The sequence below is a fragment of the Erpetoichthys calabaricus genome, chromosome 8 (genome assembly GCF_900747795.2).
Source record: "Erpetoichthys calabaricus chromosome 8, fErpCal1.3, whole genome shotgun sequence".
NCBI classification, from domain to species: domain Eukaryota; kingdom Metazoa; phylum Chordata; class Cladistia; order Polypteriformes; family Polypteridae; genus Erpetoichthys; species Erpetoichthys calabaricus.
This window is the reverse complement of record NC_041401.2, coordinates 156,836,256-156,854,148: the sequence shown is the minus strand read 5'-3', so window position 1 is coordinate 156,854,148 and position 17,893 is coordinate 156,836,256. Positions and strand designations below refer to the sequence as shown.

Below are 17,893 nucleotides of genomic sequence, written 5' to 3'. Positions count from 1 at the left end.
CTGCCACAATCATGTCAACAACTTCCTGCAGCTGCGCAAGCACACACACCCACGGAGATCAAGCTGGACATTCAATTAATTATTTATTTATTTAAAAATTGGTCTCCTTTTTCTGAGCCATGAATCCACTATACCACAGACACCCCATAACTGGTGGCGAATATTTTATGAAATTTCAAAGGTGAAGCCAAGTAACGCAGCTAGTTTTAATATAAAGGCCAAACGTTCTCTCTGCCTTGATACATTTTATTATCACACAACTCCTTTTTTTTACTATCTTCATCATGTCTTCTTGGATGTTCATTACTGATTACAAATGTCTGTATAACAGCTGTTCTACAAATGCAACACATTGATTTCAGATATCTCCCACTGTACATTTAATTGCTTAGTACAAATTATGATGATTTTCATCCTTATACCTAATTTGTTTATACACATCACATTTTGAGAATAACAGGAAAGCAATTTTGAAGTAATAGATTAATGAAGCCCTCTTACTGGGATTCCACATTTGTGATCCATGATAAGAATTATTGCTGAGTGTCTAACTCAATAGCTGGTTAGAATGCTGATTATGGTACATTCCAAGGAGCCAATAGTATTAGTTTTTAACTTGGCACTTTAGGACTTGTCGACTTTTCAGTAGTTAGCACTACTGCTTCATAGATCTAGTGTTTTATTGTTTGCCTGTTTACTCATGCTCCTGACATGAGTGTGTAGAGATACTGTATATGTCCTGCGTTTCCCCAAATGCACAAAATTAATAAAAAGCAATTTTGTCACAGAGATGCGACTTAATAGACAACCATGAACAAAAACACCATCCTTCTGTTGTGATGCTTATTTTTTTTTTCAGCGCAGGGCATCTGCAAATTCATCAGTTTACAATGGCACAGAAGAGAAGCAGCAAATAAAAATCGCCACTGTCACTTGGAAAGAGGTTTATACTATTTATTATTATTATTATTATTATTATTATTACTATATCTTTATGTAGAACCTGTGGATATAAGAAAAGAACCAGGAATGGTAGGGGCAAGTTATGGAGGGGCTTTGTGCAAATGACTGCATATTGGTGGACTGAAAATACCAGAATTTCAAGAGGGACATTCAATTACTTATGTCAATTTTTATTCACAAGGCTCTGCATACACACTTGATTCACACCATTTACATCCAAAACACCTAGCAATTGGGCTGTATTGGCAGAGGATACTCATACTGGCAAGATGGCAGTGTGTGTGTTCCCCCACAAACAATAGAGCCCGTACACTATGTTGTAATGCTGGACCATGGAAGGTTGCACCAGGGACATGAAGTTTATATGCCCAATTGGAGGATATAAATTCCAATTTATGGATTAAAGCACAGATCAAGTTGCATTTCTCTGTATTAGATTTATTTATAAAAAAATTAAAAGTAGGCTATGATAATTTTCACTAAGAATTCAAAACCTCCACTCTATTGCATATCAAAGATCAGGGTCTTGAAACGCATCCGAGTTTCACTCCAGTCCTCTGCTGCATGCTCTATAAATACTAACGACAGATCTCTAAACTCAAGCAATGAGTGTTGTTAATTATATGCTATCAAATACGGCAAATTTTAATTATCATTATTTATGTTGTAGGTTATAATGAATGAAATTATAAGTGAGCAGCACATTGGTACTATGCAAAAATGGTTCGTGCTGCTTCCTCACAGCTTCAGGGAATTGAAGTCCCAGCTGAGTTGCTGTCTTCATGGAATGTAACATGCTGCCCCTTTGTCTATAAGAATTTTCTATGTACACTCCAATATCCAGCCACATCTCAAAAGATATGCATTTTAGATGAATTTGTGACTCTGAATAGGACTGCTTTTGTGTCAGTGTATGAAAATAACTAGCAGTGCAAATTCCTGTCTTGTCCTAACTGTGCGGAGACATATTCCAGCACCTGTTATGAAATAAGGTGGTTAAAAAAACAGATGGACAACAACCAGGGTTTGTTTTTCTTTGTTCATTTTCAGGTACTGGTAATGTTCTATGCTTCTGTCTAAAAAATGTTTTCATGATAAATATATTGCTGAGTCTTAATAAACTGCTCAAAAAATTAAAGGAACACTTTGAAAATACATCAGATCTCAATGGGAAAAAATTATGCTGGATATCTATACTGATATGGACTTGTTAATGTGTTAGGAATGAAAGGATGCCACATTGTTTGATGGAAATGAAAATCATCAACCTCCAGACGACTGAATTCAAAGACACCCAGAAAATCAAAGTGAAAAAATGATGTGACAGCTAGTCCATTTTGCCGAAATTTCATTGCGGCAACTCAAAATCATACTCAGTAGTTTGTATGGCCCCCACGTGCTTGTATGCATGCCTGACAACGTCGGGGCATGCTCCTAATGAGACGGCGGATGGTATCCTGGGGGAACTCCTCCCATATCTGGACCAAGGCATCACTGAGCTCCTGGACAGTTTGAGGTGCAACCTGGCAGCGTCAGATGGAACGAAACATTATGTTCCAAAGGTGTTCTATTGGATTTAGGTCAGGCAAGTGTAAGGGCCAGTGAAAGGTATCAATTCCTTCATCATCTAAGAACTGCCTGCATACTCTCGCAACATGGGGACAGGCATTGTCGTGCACCAGGAGGAATCCAGGACCCACTGCACCAGCATAGGGTCTGACAATGGGTCCAAGGATTTCATCCTGAGAGCTAATGGCAGTCAAGGTGCCGTTGTCTAGCCTATAGAGGTCTTTGGGTCCCTCTATGGATATGCCTCCCCAGACCATCACTGACCCACCACCAAACTGGTCATACTGAACGATGTTACAGGTAGCATAACATTCTCCATGGCTTCTCCAGACATTTTTCACATCTGTCACATGTGCTCAGGGTGAACCTGCTCTCATCTGTGAAAAGCACAGGGCGCCAGTGGTGGACCTGCTAATTCTGGTATTATATGGCAAATGCTAATTGAGCTGCACGGTGCCGGGTAGTGAGCACAGGACCCACTAGAGGACATTGGGATCTCAGGCCACCCTCATGAAGTCTGTTTCTGATTGGTGACATTCACACCAGTGGCCTGCTGGAGGTCATTTTGTAAGGCTTTGGCAGTGCTTATCCTGTTTCTCCTTGCCCAAAGGAGAAGATACCGGTCCTGCTGATGGGTTAAGGACCTTCTATGGCCCTGTCCAGCTCTCCTAGAGTAACTGCCTGTCTCCTGGAATCTCCTCCATGCCCTTGAGACTGTGCTGGGAGACACAGCAAACCTTCTGGCAATGGTATGTACTGATGTGCCATCCTGGAGAAATTGGACTACCTGTGCAACCTCTGTAGGGTCCAAGTACTGCCTCATGCTACCAGAAGTGACACTGACCATAGCCAAATGCAAAACTAGTGCAAAAACAGTCCGAAAAGATGAGAAAGGAAAAATGTCAGTGGCCTCCACCTGTTAAACCATTCCTGTTTTGGGGGTCATCTCATTGTTGCCCCTCTAGTGCACCTGTTGTTAATTTCATTAATACCAAAGTGGCTGAAACTGATGAACAACCCCTTCTGCTACTTAACTGACCAGATCAATAGCCCAGAAGTTTCACTGACTTGATGCTATACTCGGATTAAAAAGTGTTCCTTTAATTTTTTTGAGCAACATTAGAACACTAGAACAACTGAGGCAAGAATAGGCCATTCGGCCCAACAAAGTTTTCCATCCAGTTGTTCATTACTGTGTGAGAGTTACTTGAACAAATATTAACTTTCAAAACAGATTTTGAAATGTATAATATTTTCATTTGTATTAATGTGCTTCTGTTTCAGATCTACATTTCAATCAATATATTTTTTTACAGTCCGCTTATTTAGGATGTTTCAAGAAGGTATTTGCTATATTGTACTTTAATTTTAGATGTTGTATTCTTTCTTTCAACTGCTGGGCAGCAAGATGAAATGTTTAGTTTTTCAATTTGGCTTTCAGGCTGAGTATTAAGTGCTCGACCCTGTTATGATATGCTTGTTGTGGCAGGTTGTGCAAGTAAAATTCCTTGGAAAAAATAAAATATGCCTTTGTTGCATTAGCTTAAAAACTTATGCACTCCTACATTTTGTACAGAGCCTGTCCCAGGATCATCAAGGGTAAAACTGGACCAACACTATTGCAAGCAGGAAAAACTGACACACACACACCCATAGTCACTAATTTCAATAGTTCAAGTAATTTAATACAAAAATTTGTATGTGGTGTTTACTCTGAGCAAACAAGTGCACCTGAACAATAAAATGACTACAGTATTTCAGTCTTCAATAACTGGAAATAATGATACAGTTTGTGTTATTACCATGTCATAATATAACATTCCCAGACTCACTTAACAGAAATTGCGGGCTGCTGGGAAGTGGAGACTATGATGTCAGCCTCAGGCACAAGGTGAGGACCATCCTTGGACCGAGTACAGGTCCCCATGCACTAGGGGATGATTTAGGTTTAATAACATATGTGTTTGGGGTATGGGATGAAACACAGAGAAACCAGAAAAGAAAAAAAAAACTATTCAGACATGGGAAGATCATGCAGATTCCACACATACAACAACCAGGACACTAGATATTTGAGGCACCAGTAGTAACCACAAATAAAATTTAAAATCTTACAATTTTCATAGTTATGGAGGCAACAGACAAACCACAAAAAAAGCTTTAAATAAAATGGTATGAAGTAAAAATGAATACTTTCTTAACATGAAAAATAAAAAATAAATGCTTACGACTGCAATGCAAGTAAACACACTGTATAACAATTTAGATTTAAAATTAAAATCCTTAAAAACATATTCTTTGAAGCAAATGCACACCATAGTGAAGTATTACCTGCTGTTATATAGAAAAAAATAAAGTGCTCAACAATAATATCTGTCATTGTCACAAGCCAAGTAATCAAAGTGCAAACAATATAATCTGCATAATAAATCCATATTCGCATAAATGGCACTCACAAAAATAATGAATCATTGATTGCTTAAAAATAATAGTGAATCAGGTGCTCAAGAATAAATGGATGCGTTTGCGGTGGTTTTCTCAGTCTAGTAGACTCTGTCAAACTATAGGGCTCATATTGATAAGCAATTATATGTCTAGAAAAGTCATGTTCAAATAAAGATTCTAATTTTATTCTAAAGTAAAAAAGAAAAAAAAAATTGAACAAAATAATAAATAAACATTCATATCTACTCCAATAATATGTACTAAAAATGTCCACACCTTTAAATCACGGTATAGGTTTGCATAATCCTAGCCCACTTAATGCAATTTAGGGCAAAGGAGAGCAAGTATCTGTCTTGGAAATATCAGATAAAAGTTAGAAAATAACTCTGGAGAGAATACCGGCACATCATTGAGCCCACACATGTACATTCATCTCTTCCAAGTGCCTCATGTCTTCTGCCAGTGTGTCATGCCCATTGGGGAAATGCATTGTAATGGCTTGCCCAAACCACTTCAACTACATCATCCCCACAATCTGGAGAATCGAGGTTGTTCTCTGAGGTCCTCGTGTATTTCTGAGCTGCTCACACTATCATTGAGAGCAACCCTGTGTATGAACCTTATTCTTTCTGCCACTAACCAGAGCACATGACCATAGTTGGAGACTGACTGGTAAATCGAAAAATACCATAGTTGCTGTCTTTCTGGCCTGATAATACTTCTTAATCAAATCTAGGAGAACCTATTACTAACATTGCTCAGATGGCCTCTTTCTTCAGCTTGAGAATTCCTCTTACAGTTGGCTTCCACAAATATTTCCTTAAGCTACTGTTATGAAAGGCACCAAAAACATTCTGTCCACAGCTTCTTACAGTTACCTCCAGTACTGAAGTCTTTAACATCACTATTTGCCCATTCATATTTTATGTCCATGACCTCTACAGTGATAGAGGAGAAGCTGTTCTTGGGATTAAATCTTAACAACTATTTAAAAAGTTCCTATCTGTGACTATAAGTTACTTTGAGGTGACCCACTCATTCACTAGAACAAATTCCAAGTGTATGCCACCTAGCCAGGAGCTTGTGAATATCTTTACATCTTATCTGTGCTTCTTTACAATGGTCAAATCTATTGTAGGAACGAGAAGTTATTTATATCTTGAACAAAACAAGTCTGTGTACCACTAATGTTCTGACTTGACTCCACCACCCTCTGCAGTGTTTTGAGGTATTGAGCTGAACAGGTGTTTTATCCGGATGATAAACAGCCAGTGAAGATGGACTCCTCTATGTACCTATAAAAATCTGGTGAACACAAATGAGATATCCATGCCCCTCCTTAGATATGTAAGAGACTATAAGTGTTGATGAACCTTCTTGACAATAGTCAAAATTTTGTTTGCCCACTTGGAAGTTGGAGATGGTGACTCCAAGAAATTTAAAGATGCTAATCCTCTCTACAGTGACCCCTCCAAGGTAAATGGAAGTATGGTCTGGCTTTGCTTCTTGTAGTCTATGAACAGCTTCTTATCTTTTTATTTAAGACATAGATCATATTATTCATTATCTTAGATATTATATATTATATTATATAAATGTCTTGTATCATTGTGTTCTATTCATCTTCCAAATTAGTAATAATAAATCACAATATCTATGAGTATCAGAGTTTGGAACAGAGTTACAAATTAAACATTTTGTCATACAGCAAGCTACTATATGAATATTTACAGACTATGCAATGACAATTATGGTGTCAAATTAATCAGTGCCATTTTTGGAATAAAAATTGTGGAGGGGATACACCAGAAATTTCATATATGTGAGCACTTCTCTAATGCAGACATTAACTTAACTACCTAATAACATCTGTCGCTCATTTGCTAAAGACTAGCAAAACATTTAAGTTATCACACCTATCGTGTCACAAAAAAAAAAATCAGTCAAACAATGGAATGCTAGTGCCTGGTCTGTTTCAGTTGACATAAACATCATTGTGATACCCTCTGATATCATCATCATCTGACAAAATACAGACATATAGATTTAAACTGTAAGTGACAGGCTCTCAAACACATTCTCATGAGAAAAATATATCGACAATGACAACTGCCTAAATTGAAATTGCAACAACTCAAGTTTAAAGTGGAATGTCTTTGAGGTGAAAAAGCACAAGCGACAAATAACATGGATACAAAATGCATATTTAACAAGTCAAACTGGAGACTGCATGTCCAATTGCCTCACCAACTACTGTCTGGCTAGGTGTTTGCTTGTCAGTGTGAGGCCAGCAAACAACTGAAAATGTGATCGTCCACAGATTTTGCACTTCTCCATTATGTCGCAGGATTCTTTACCACAAAGTGGTAAGAATACACTGTTGTGATTACTCTGCCACCACAAAAGAGCAAAGGATGAGGCCTTCTAAAATGGTTCATAAAACATGTTTCAACCCAAGACAAGGCTGACACCAGGAAAATGAGAGCCTTATGATCTGAATGGTTCTCAAAATGGACAAAAAGCTTTTAAGTTCAAAAAATAGATTCAGACTCTTGAAAAAAATCTCACTGTGGGATAACCACTCACCTTTGGCTAGACATTAGAGACAAATCCCACAAGGAATCTTTATAGATTAAGAATTTACTAACAAAACAGCAAATACAAAAAAAAGGCAGTAGCATCCTTAGCGTTATGTTTGTCCCAGAAAAAAATATTAGTACATGTCCTTTGTCTGATATGTTTTAAGACAATCACCAATGCATAGCCCAGCGTTGCAGTCGGGATAGCAGAAGTGTGTTTCTTTGTACACTTCTTACACTTCTTACTTCTTTCTTATATTTTTTTCTGTTGCTTGCACATGAGAGGGTAGAATGTCAGTGCCTAATTCGCATGATCAATGTGCGCCTTGTTATTGCAGGATACAACAGCGCATTGCTTAGTGGCTTTCACATTTCCCCGAAATGGACATTAACAGTTGCTGAATTGTGAATAGTGCTTAGAGGCTAACATTATGCTTGTCCTTGCATTTGATTTCAATTATTTTACCTTTTTGTCATACAACTACTGTCAAACTCTGCTCAAGCAAACCAAATTCAGCAGACATATCATGGTGGTTCTGTTGTAAAGTGCCATATTATCCATTGGTTTAACTTTCCATGACAGTGTCTAATGACCAATTCACATTGCCATCATTATCACATGATTTGCACAATAGTTCAGTTTCAGTTCAGTCTAAAACTGCCTTTACGGCTTTTTGTTTGCCATTGTGTTTTAGCTGGAGGCTCCACTCCACTCGTAAATAGAGATGACTTACATTCGAGTGGCAAAACGCATGTAAATATTAAAAGATTTTTTGCAACATGATGTTATATCATTCACCAGATGGCAGTAGAATACTGTCCCACTTGTTTGGGCTTAAAAATGTAAAGTGGATTATTATGCATCATCCTGAATGTGTCTCATGGTTAACCGTAATTGCATAGAATGCCGAACCTGCGTCACTCTCGAGGTTAATGCCAAGAAGGTTAATGGGTAAAACAGAGTTGCCAAAATAAATCCAGACCAAAAATTATAAAAAATATTTCAAAGTTCAGAGTAAAACGTCAAAAGCCAGATAAACCAGAGGACATAAGTAGCACAATTCTTACAAGAAAAAAACACTTCACCACTTCCAATGAACTGAATTTAAAGGTTGGAGGAATTCCTCTAACGATGAGGAAAGGGTGGCCCCACCTCTTGAGGATCCATCCACAAAATACAATGAAAAATGCAAGAACAAAAATATATACAAAGGAACTATATAATAGCTAAATAGAATAAAATTAAGGGCGGCACGGTGGTGCAGTGGTAGCGCTGCTGCCCCACAGTTAGGAGACCCAGGTTCGCTTCCCAGGTCCTCCCTGCGTGGAGTTTGCATGTTCTCCCCGTGTCTGCGTGGGTTTCCTTCCACAGTCCAAAGACATGCAGGTTAGGTGCATTGGTGATTCTAAATTGTCCCTAGTGTGTGCTTGGTGTGTGTGTGTGTGCCCTGTGGTGGGTTGGCGCCCTGCCCTATGTTTGTTTCATGCCTTGTGCCCTGTGTTGGCTAGGATTGGCTCCCCGTGACCCTGTAGTTAGGATATAGCAGGTTGGATAATGGATGGATGGACAGAATAAAATTACCAAAAAAACATAATTTGACAAATAACTAAACAGAACAATACCTATTACAAAAAAATAACAATAACAGACAATAATGAAAATGGACCAAAGAAGACAAAAAAGGCATTTTAAACATAAGCCTGGGGAGGAACTCTGACTTGGTTACAACACACACATAAGCTTCTTGATTTTCTTTCTCAGTGGTGGGTGAAAATCACGATGCAGCACAATGTCTTATGAGTTACACATTCTTGATATTGATCTTTTTTTTATTATTCTGGATATCTTTAAAGGAATACCACCCCCAAAAAGGCCTTTTTCATCTGTTACATTTGCTATGTTGTTTCTAAAAGATGGGCAAGTAAAAGTGTTAATCTCATGTTTGTTTTATAGTTAAGGGAGATAAATATTTCCTAAGGGTAAAAGCTTCAATAGGAGCCAATGAATGAGTGAAGAGGCAGGTCATCAATTCAAATATTTGTTCCTGTATGAACACTTTCATTAGCCTTTCATAAAGAGTTTTTCTTTTATTTAAGAATATTTTAGTAAAATCCATGTATTTGGATCACTGTGAGCATATTCCTGGGTATCTAACATATAAATTAAGCAAAATAAGTAAATTGAGTTTTTTTTTTTCATGTATGCTTTGATATTATTTGTTGTTTATTCAAAGCTGGTACCCACCAAAGCCTATTATGCAGGAACTTTGTTATCTCTATCTCCATAAAAACATGTGATTGATTTTTTTTTCTCAGCCATCACTACAGCAACATGGAGTAAGTAATATTTTTGGGTGGAGTATTCCTTTAAGGGAGCAAATGGTACTGGACTTTCCGGACCTCTTCGTTGTAGTGTGCAATTTGGGAAATCTGGACCTGGAAGTACAATGACTGATGGTCCTCATTTTAATATGACTGATGACACTGAAGCCTCATCATTCATGCTGCACATGCTACAGAGAACACTGACTTTAATTCAAAGGGGAAATGGATGGATAAGACCACCCAATCCAAACCCAGGGTCGGCTAATCATAAACGATTACATTTGCATTAGTATATATTGATGGAATGCTGTAAGTTTCAAGTCGAACAGTTTTGAAAATTTCTACTTATTTTAAAATTTCCAATAAAGTAACTCAATTGTACTGCTTTATATCTCCCTCCAAGTTAACCTCACTACTACACAATTTGCCCGTCATTCACTTTGCTGTAATTCAGAGTAGATTTTTATATATACTGGTTTATAGCACACTATATACAGTATGTGAGCCTGTACTATTGTAAAGTAAAACTCAAAGAGCACATATTTCAGCAAGAATTTCCCTTTCAAAGAAGTAAGCCATCAATTTTTTTCCAAGCACAAAGCTGTAGAAAAACCTGAATCCTAACTACCTACTGAAATATCACAGGCTCAGACTTAATCCACAGAAATAGCAGGTGAAGATAGAATAGTCCCATTGTTAGCTATCTGTAATAGACAATCAAATCATTAAAGCAAAAGTTAGTAAAAATAAAAAAAATAAAAAAAAGAATTCTGAATATAATGCCATTTTCTTCACTCTGGCAAGCAAGCCATAATGGATTTCATTACAGCACAGCAAGATATGCAATTTTCTATAAAATGTGCAGACACTTCCCCAAGATACATACTGATGAGAGAACAGGGTTAAATTAAAATAAACTGGCAAAATATTCCCTCAGTATTCAGTAGCAAAACCAGCAGTGTATGACTCAGTTTTTACCAGGACTAGTAATAAGACTTCTAAACTCAATTCGGGTGCATCACTGATCATGGTAAGGGGTTTCTTTGCATTGGGACTTTTAATGACATTGTTTGTTTCAATAATACTACCATTGCCCTTTCATTTTTTTCCCATTGTTACTTTTAGAGATTAGTTTCTTTTACTAACTCAGGTGAAAATTACTAATTTTATTTTTTGCCCTTGACTTTGGCCTGAGATCACTTTAGCAAAGTTATAACCAACAGTAACCAAAGTGGCACAAAATACTCATTACCCACATTCATCTGCCTTACACTTATCAGTTAACCTAGCTGCTTCTACACTTTCAGGCCTCATAAATTAAAAGGTGCAAGTAACCCAGCTGCCTCCTAAATCAAAGGAGTTCTTTTTTTTGTACAAGGCGGAAGAATGTGACAGTGGGGTGGGAAAATCTATAAAAAATAGGTTTGGGACATTAGCTTAGTCCATGTCCCCTTCTAGCACCTGAACACTGGATTTCTTGAGTCCAGTAATTACACATTTCATTCCATTCCAAATGAGTTTGTTTTCTATTTCATCTTGGTAAGCTTCCTTTCTCACCCTTTTTTCAGCATTCTATGTATGCCCTTCAGAGCCTCTTTGTCACCTGATTTGAATGTTGTTGTCTTCACATTTTTCAGCTCCTTGGTAATCGAGGTGTTTGGGGGTACTCCAGTGTTGATAGACAGAAGTTAATTCGATCTGTGATGCAGTGACCTGTTCCTTCAATATTACTGCACTTCATTTCCCAGTCTGTCATTTGGAAGCAGTCATTCATAATCATCTAAGTTTCTAGGGTCCACAATTGTGGTGCTAACAGGAATCTTATAACAGGTTTGTAGCCATGAGTAAGATGGATCAAGATTGTGGTCAGATATGCCCAAAGGTACAATAAGTTTACACTTAAAGGCATCTATAACATTGAATAGAGCAGGTCCAGCTTGTTATTTCTTTGTATGGAACAAACCCATGGAAGTTTGTCATCATTCCTTCCAAAGTTACATAGTTGAAGTCACCACATATTATAACTGCACTGTCAGAATTATTCATCATTTGCAGAGTGCTTCTGTGATCAGTAGTTGTGAAGGTTGACATACCCAGTGACTCAATCCAGCCAGTCTGCAACTAGCTCTGCCAAATTCAGACAGTTTTGATTTTGTTCTCAGTTGTAGGTGTGGCCTTGTGTCTGCATGAGAACTGATAACCAATGAACTGTCATGCAAACGTAAAATGCATGTAATGCATCTATGAGGAATAAAGAACATGGGTGTTTTAAACCTGGCAAACAGAAGAGAGACTCGCCTGTCTGATAGTGTGTGTTTTACAGAAAGGGAAAAAAGAAAAACAATCTGTGATGGAAAGTCATTATGCAGTTGTCTAATTTGACATGCCCTGTGATATCTGTAATATGACATGTTCAGGCAACGAGATCAGCAAATGCTGTCGTCAAGTTTGACATCTCCTCCAACTAGATGTCATGTAAAGTGACTTTGGCTTTAAATGCCTGGAACATAATGATATGGTGAGATTAACTTTTTCAAAATTAGATGAAAGTATTTCCCCTTAGAGATCAGTGCTGAGACCACTGCTCTTTTTATTAAACAGCATATATAAATGAAATATAAATAACAAGCATGTTATGTTTGCAGATGATGCCAGACTAACTGGAATACCAGATAATCTTGAGTCACTACAAAGCACCTGAACAGAATACTTGCTTGGGCAAATTTCTGGCATATGAAATGTAAGCAAATGTAAAGTATTACACATAGAAAGAAAAATGTTAACTTTAAATACACACTGGAAGGTTTGAAACTTTAAAATACCCCTCATGGAAATGATTTAGAACTCATCATTATTTACATTCAGGCAGTATACAGAAGCCATTACTAAAGGATAAAATGTTATATGACACGACAGGTAAAGTACAAGTGAAGCAAGGATATGCTTAAGCTACTTTATGTAACTCGCTAGTGAGCTCTCATCTGGAGTATTATATACAGTGTTGAAGTCCATATTACAAAAAAAGACACCAGCAGTATGCAAAGTCCACAGAAGAATAACTAGGTTAACTCCAGGACTGAGAGGAAAGCGGTATGAGGAATGATTAAAAGATCTGAAACCTTCAACTTAAGCAAACAGAGATTAACAGGTATGTGATAAGAGGTCTGTGGTGAAGCACGATTTTAATAAACAATTGGGAGTCCCAGAGTATGCAGACTCCAAATGGGTGCAGGTGCATGCATTGCTTCAGGGTTGATTGGGGTACTTGGCTGATTGTGCGTTCACATGTAAATGAGAGCGAGTCAGTCAAGTGCTTCATTCACACATTAGAGCAGGTGGAAGACAGGACCTGCACCCAGTCAGGGCTATAAAGGGAGCCTGCACAGCAAAGGAAGAGAAAAAGGAAAAAGAGAGAACAGAGGTTAAGGGATAAGAAAGAGAAAGCAGGTAGGTGGTTGGGAGTATGCCCTGGAGAAGTGAGCAATAGGCCTGTGCTCAAGTGAGGGAATGAGGAAGGAACACTCCTACTGAGCTGGGAGTAAGAATAGCCCCATCATGCAGTATCTCCCAGGCAGGCACTGAAGGGTATGGAAGAATAATTTTAGGGTAACAAAGCATTCATCTTTAAGAAATAGCATAAAGGGTTACTAAATGTCAGAAACGAGATTAAGATCAATTGAACAACAAAATGGACACTTAAATATAAGATTTGGTTTTGCAAAAATACTGAGATGGTCAAATAAATAAAGAATGTACCAGAAGAAAGGCTAATGTAATATACAAAATGTACTGAAGGATGACTAAGAAATCAACAGATGTACTACAAGCAACAAGAATGGACAATTGTTATATGCACAGAAGTTTGAAGGGTGGTGACGCAACTCAAAGGCATAAGAAGAACCAGAATATAATATTACAGACTTTTATTTTATATAAATCATTTGGGTGTAAACCAATTAACCAACCAGGGTAAAATGTATGCATTGATTGACACTATATGTAAATTCAACAGTTTATAAAATTAACCTCTATTCTTTGTTTCTCTGACCATTCTGTAATGGACTGCTTTTGAAGAATGCTCCCTCCAAGGTATTTTGCCAAGGAGTAATTAAAAGATAAAATGAACAGCTTTTCTCCAGCCTGATTACTGAATTGTCCTGTCAGAGGATGTTTCTTTCTTTAATAAGATGTTAAATTTTGACCACATGGGCTAGCTGAGGAAAACATGCATATGGGGTTCAGCCTGATGTCCTACAAATGCTGAGGGACTGGTGGTGGCAACCTGATCCTGGGATTAATGGATGACTGTACCTGTTGGCGGGTGTCTCCACTTGCTTCAAGGTCCTGATGAGATAACCTGAGGAGACACCAAGGGCATTGGGCCTTCTGATTGTTTTTAAAGAAGATTCTGAATCTATTTCGACCTCAATTTTACTGGATCTATTTATTGATTCTATGGTTTATTTGAAGATTTCTGCACTACACATTTGGACACTACTGCTTGTTTTTAAATAAACAATTTATAAACAATTTGCTCCAACCACTTGCTGACTGTGCATGTTCTCATTTGTCGTGGCTTATCCTTGGGTTAGTTATCGGTGGTTCCGGGTTCAAGAGGCTATGGGATGCAAATGGGGAGAGTGGAGCGAACCGAGACCATCACAATGTGACATGACTGAAGTGTTTTAAATTGTAAAGGAATTAGTGCACTTGTTACTTTCAAATTACTTTTTCCACAAGGAATGGAAACTTGTTAAGTGTAAACTTTGTGAAAACTTTAAAGAGACCAATAGGCGCATGGATCAACTTGCAAAGTAGTGTAATTGAGAGTGTAATAGAGAGCAGGATTTTAGGAAACTTTACTTTGTTATTTTGGAATAAATAGCCTGCTCTCATCAAAATTATTCTAATATTGACAACAAATTATTCTTTGTAAAGAGTTTAAATGAAAAATTTCTTCATTTTATATCCATCCATCCATCCATTATCTAACCCGCTATATCCTAACTACAGGGTCACAGGGGTCTGCTGGAGCCAATCCCAGCCAACACAGGGCGCAAGGCAGGAAACAAACCCTAGGCAGGGCGCCAGCCCACCGCAGTTCATTTTACATTGTACTTCCTTTTCTTGATGAGGGTCAAGATGACAACATGTCTAGCTGAATGTACCGGACAAGAAACTTTTTACAGTTCCTCTTGGGAAAACTCTAGCCATTTCAGAGAAGTAGTCTCTCTAGCATGTCCTGATTCTGCTACTGGGACTTTGACTGGGACTGTATGTGGTACCTCACTCATGTGAGGCTCCTATGGTGTATCCTAAATAAATGCACAAAATTTCTCAAATGTCTCCTCTCCATTTGTAAAATCAGAAGTTCTACTCCAATGTAATCTCAATTTGTTGAACTCCTATCATAGAGTATGAGCTAAGCAACACTGTGCAGGAGCTTTATTTTAGGTATTTGTAAAAACTGCTTTTGTGAAAATATTTGTGTAATTACTTTATATTTAATTGTGAAAATATTTTAACGTGAATATAAAAAAGCACACAAAAAGCATGATATTACAAAAATCATATACAAAATGTGAGCATTAAAATAATTCAATGAAAGATAGGGCTCTATGTCACACAGCAGAACAAACTGAGATGTTTAGATTTCAAGATAAAGTAATTTCTAAACTACAGTGAGTGTCTAAATTTAGCAAATCTCTGCTTGTTTAACTGGAGACAATATACCAGAAATGTTTGTGCAAAAATACAGACATTTTTATGGCTATATTATAATACACACCTACAGTATGGAAATCAATGCACACAAAAATAGGCCACATTTAATGGTCAGTCAGTATAGGCCACATTTAATGGCCAGTCGGTTTCTCTCAAAGACAAATTTAAAGCAGTTTACGTCACATACCTAGAATTACAAAGCACCTAAAATAAGGATACATTTTAAACAAGCTATTCTTCTCAAACAAAAACAATTCACATTTCAGTTATTGATGCATTTCTAGGATCTATCATTTCATCTTGGAAACAGCAGATTCTTATTGTGCCTTCATTGGATTTCCCTGGGATTTCTGCAGGTTTCTACTTAATGATCTCCTCACATTTGATACATAAACTGACAACTAATAATACAGAATGACATTTCTTAATTCTTAATGCAACTATTAAAATCAATGTGCACATCATCACTAAGCTGGTTCAAGCAGAACAGCTACTGCATCTGACTTTTAATATCTTCTTTATAACCTTGCTACTGATTTTAATAACAGTGTGCCCCTGTATGCTGCCTCCTTCGTGCAGTATAAGCATTTGAGACAGCTGAGGTCCTCTGGAGCATAGCCTCTAGCAGTTCGGTGGTCATGATGCACTACTTCTGTTAAACTTTTCCTGATTTATGTCACAAATGCTCTCTGGAACTCTTTAAAAATGTTCATCTGCAAAGTGCCTTTGTTCATAGTAAAACAAAAATAACTGTAAATGAAAAATTGTTAAATATTATATTATTACTAAAAATAAGAAATTTTATAAGCATCTTCCTTTGGGTAATTTTCACATTTAAAACAGCCACTACTACACAGAATGTTTTATCTGATGGTCTGGAATTAAATTATAATATAAACCTTTAGGCAGAAATCTTACCACACATCTTCTGCATCCTCATCACACTCTGCACCAAACTGGCAGATATCACAGGTAGATGTTTCTTTCTGACTTGTCTCTCCTGAGCCCTCATTAGCTGAAAAGACACAAGAATGAACATTAGCAACCACTGGTTCAAACTTTCAGGCAAGCTCAGCAATTTCAGATTCACTTTGATAGCTTCCTCTCAAAATGACAGCTGGCTACAACTGATTATTTCCCATCATTCTATAACATTGCCTTGAAATCTTTTTTTCAATGTGCAGCAAATTAGGGGGTAGGGAAAATGTGTTCATTATGCTCTAAACAATCATTTTAACCTTCTTCTTTTAACATTTTTTTATTTTTCAAAAATATAATACATTACATTCTGATTTAATTGATGAGTATTGCACATCAGGATAATAAATAATTGATAAATATAATAATCTATATCCTTTAAATGGTAAAATTGTAAAGTTATTTGATTGTTGTATCTGTGATTAAGAATCAAACAATTCACACTGAAATAACTCCTTCCTCTAATTTTTATAATAAGCAAAGTGAAGTCTGAATAATGTGGGCTAGAATTCATTACCTTTTTAGTACAGGTCACGAAGGAAGAAGTATGGCTTTAAAAGTTATTAGTGAGAAAGAGCTGATTTGCACAAAGCATGATAGCCTAAGAAGCACTCAATTAAAGCATAATAAGCAGGTGAATGAAACAGAATAATTTCATATATATTACATCAAATACCTAATAGATTAGATTTTGAGCATTAACCCATTTAGCAAAGTGTGAAGAAGAATTTCATTATTATATACTGTACATATGCTAAAAAAAATACATGCAAAGAAAAAAATGGAATGATAAATTTAGAAAATGTCCAAGTTATAAAGAAATTTATATATTTTTTCCTCATAAAAAGGTCACTTTCCCTCATAGAAATGATGGCAATAATGTAAATAAAACCATTATGATTTTTTTTAATTAAATCTTCCCATAAATGCACAGTTAATTGTTATGGCTTATCTCTCAGTCTCCAACAGTAATAACTATATTATATTTGCTTTTATACACAATCTTGGGATGTGTTCCACTATATAGTATTAACTCCAGTAACAGCCACTATGTTTTACTTTGTCCTTTTTATAAACTGTTTGCTTATTTGCTATTATTATTTCTTGTTTGTTTATTTCCATTCCAATAAACTTTGTGATAGAATTTATTATAGAAGCACAATATAAAAAACATGTAAATTATAAATAAATTATTAAACAAAAAGCTGTTTCTGCTTAACAAAATGTCCATTTATACTAGTACTTCAAAACATGAAACATTACGGTTGACAATGGCATTTGATGCATCTGCATTACTTTCATTTCTTGTT

General features: G+C 36.7%; 1 protein-coding gene across 3 annotated transcripts in view; it reads right to left on the bottom strand.

Annotated features, from left to right (window-relative positions):
* Positions 1 to 17,893, bottom strand: part of tmeff2a (transmembrane protein with EGF-like and two follistatin-like domains 2a) — a 748,263-nt gene that overhangs the window by 208,814 nt on the left and 521,556 nt on the right. For all 3 annotated transcript variants that reach the window (XM_051930531.1, XM_051930530.1, XM_028807628.2), the window contains exon 5: positions 16,524 to 16,620. In XM_051930531.1, the coding sequence (XP_051786491.1) occupies positions 16,524 to 16,620 (97 nt within the window). The remainder of the gene's footprint in view (positions 1 to 16,523; positions 16,621 to 17,893) is intronic.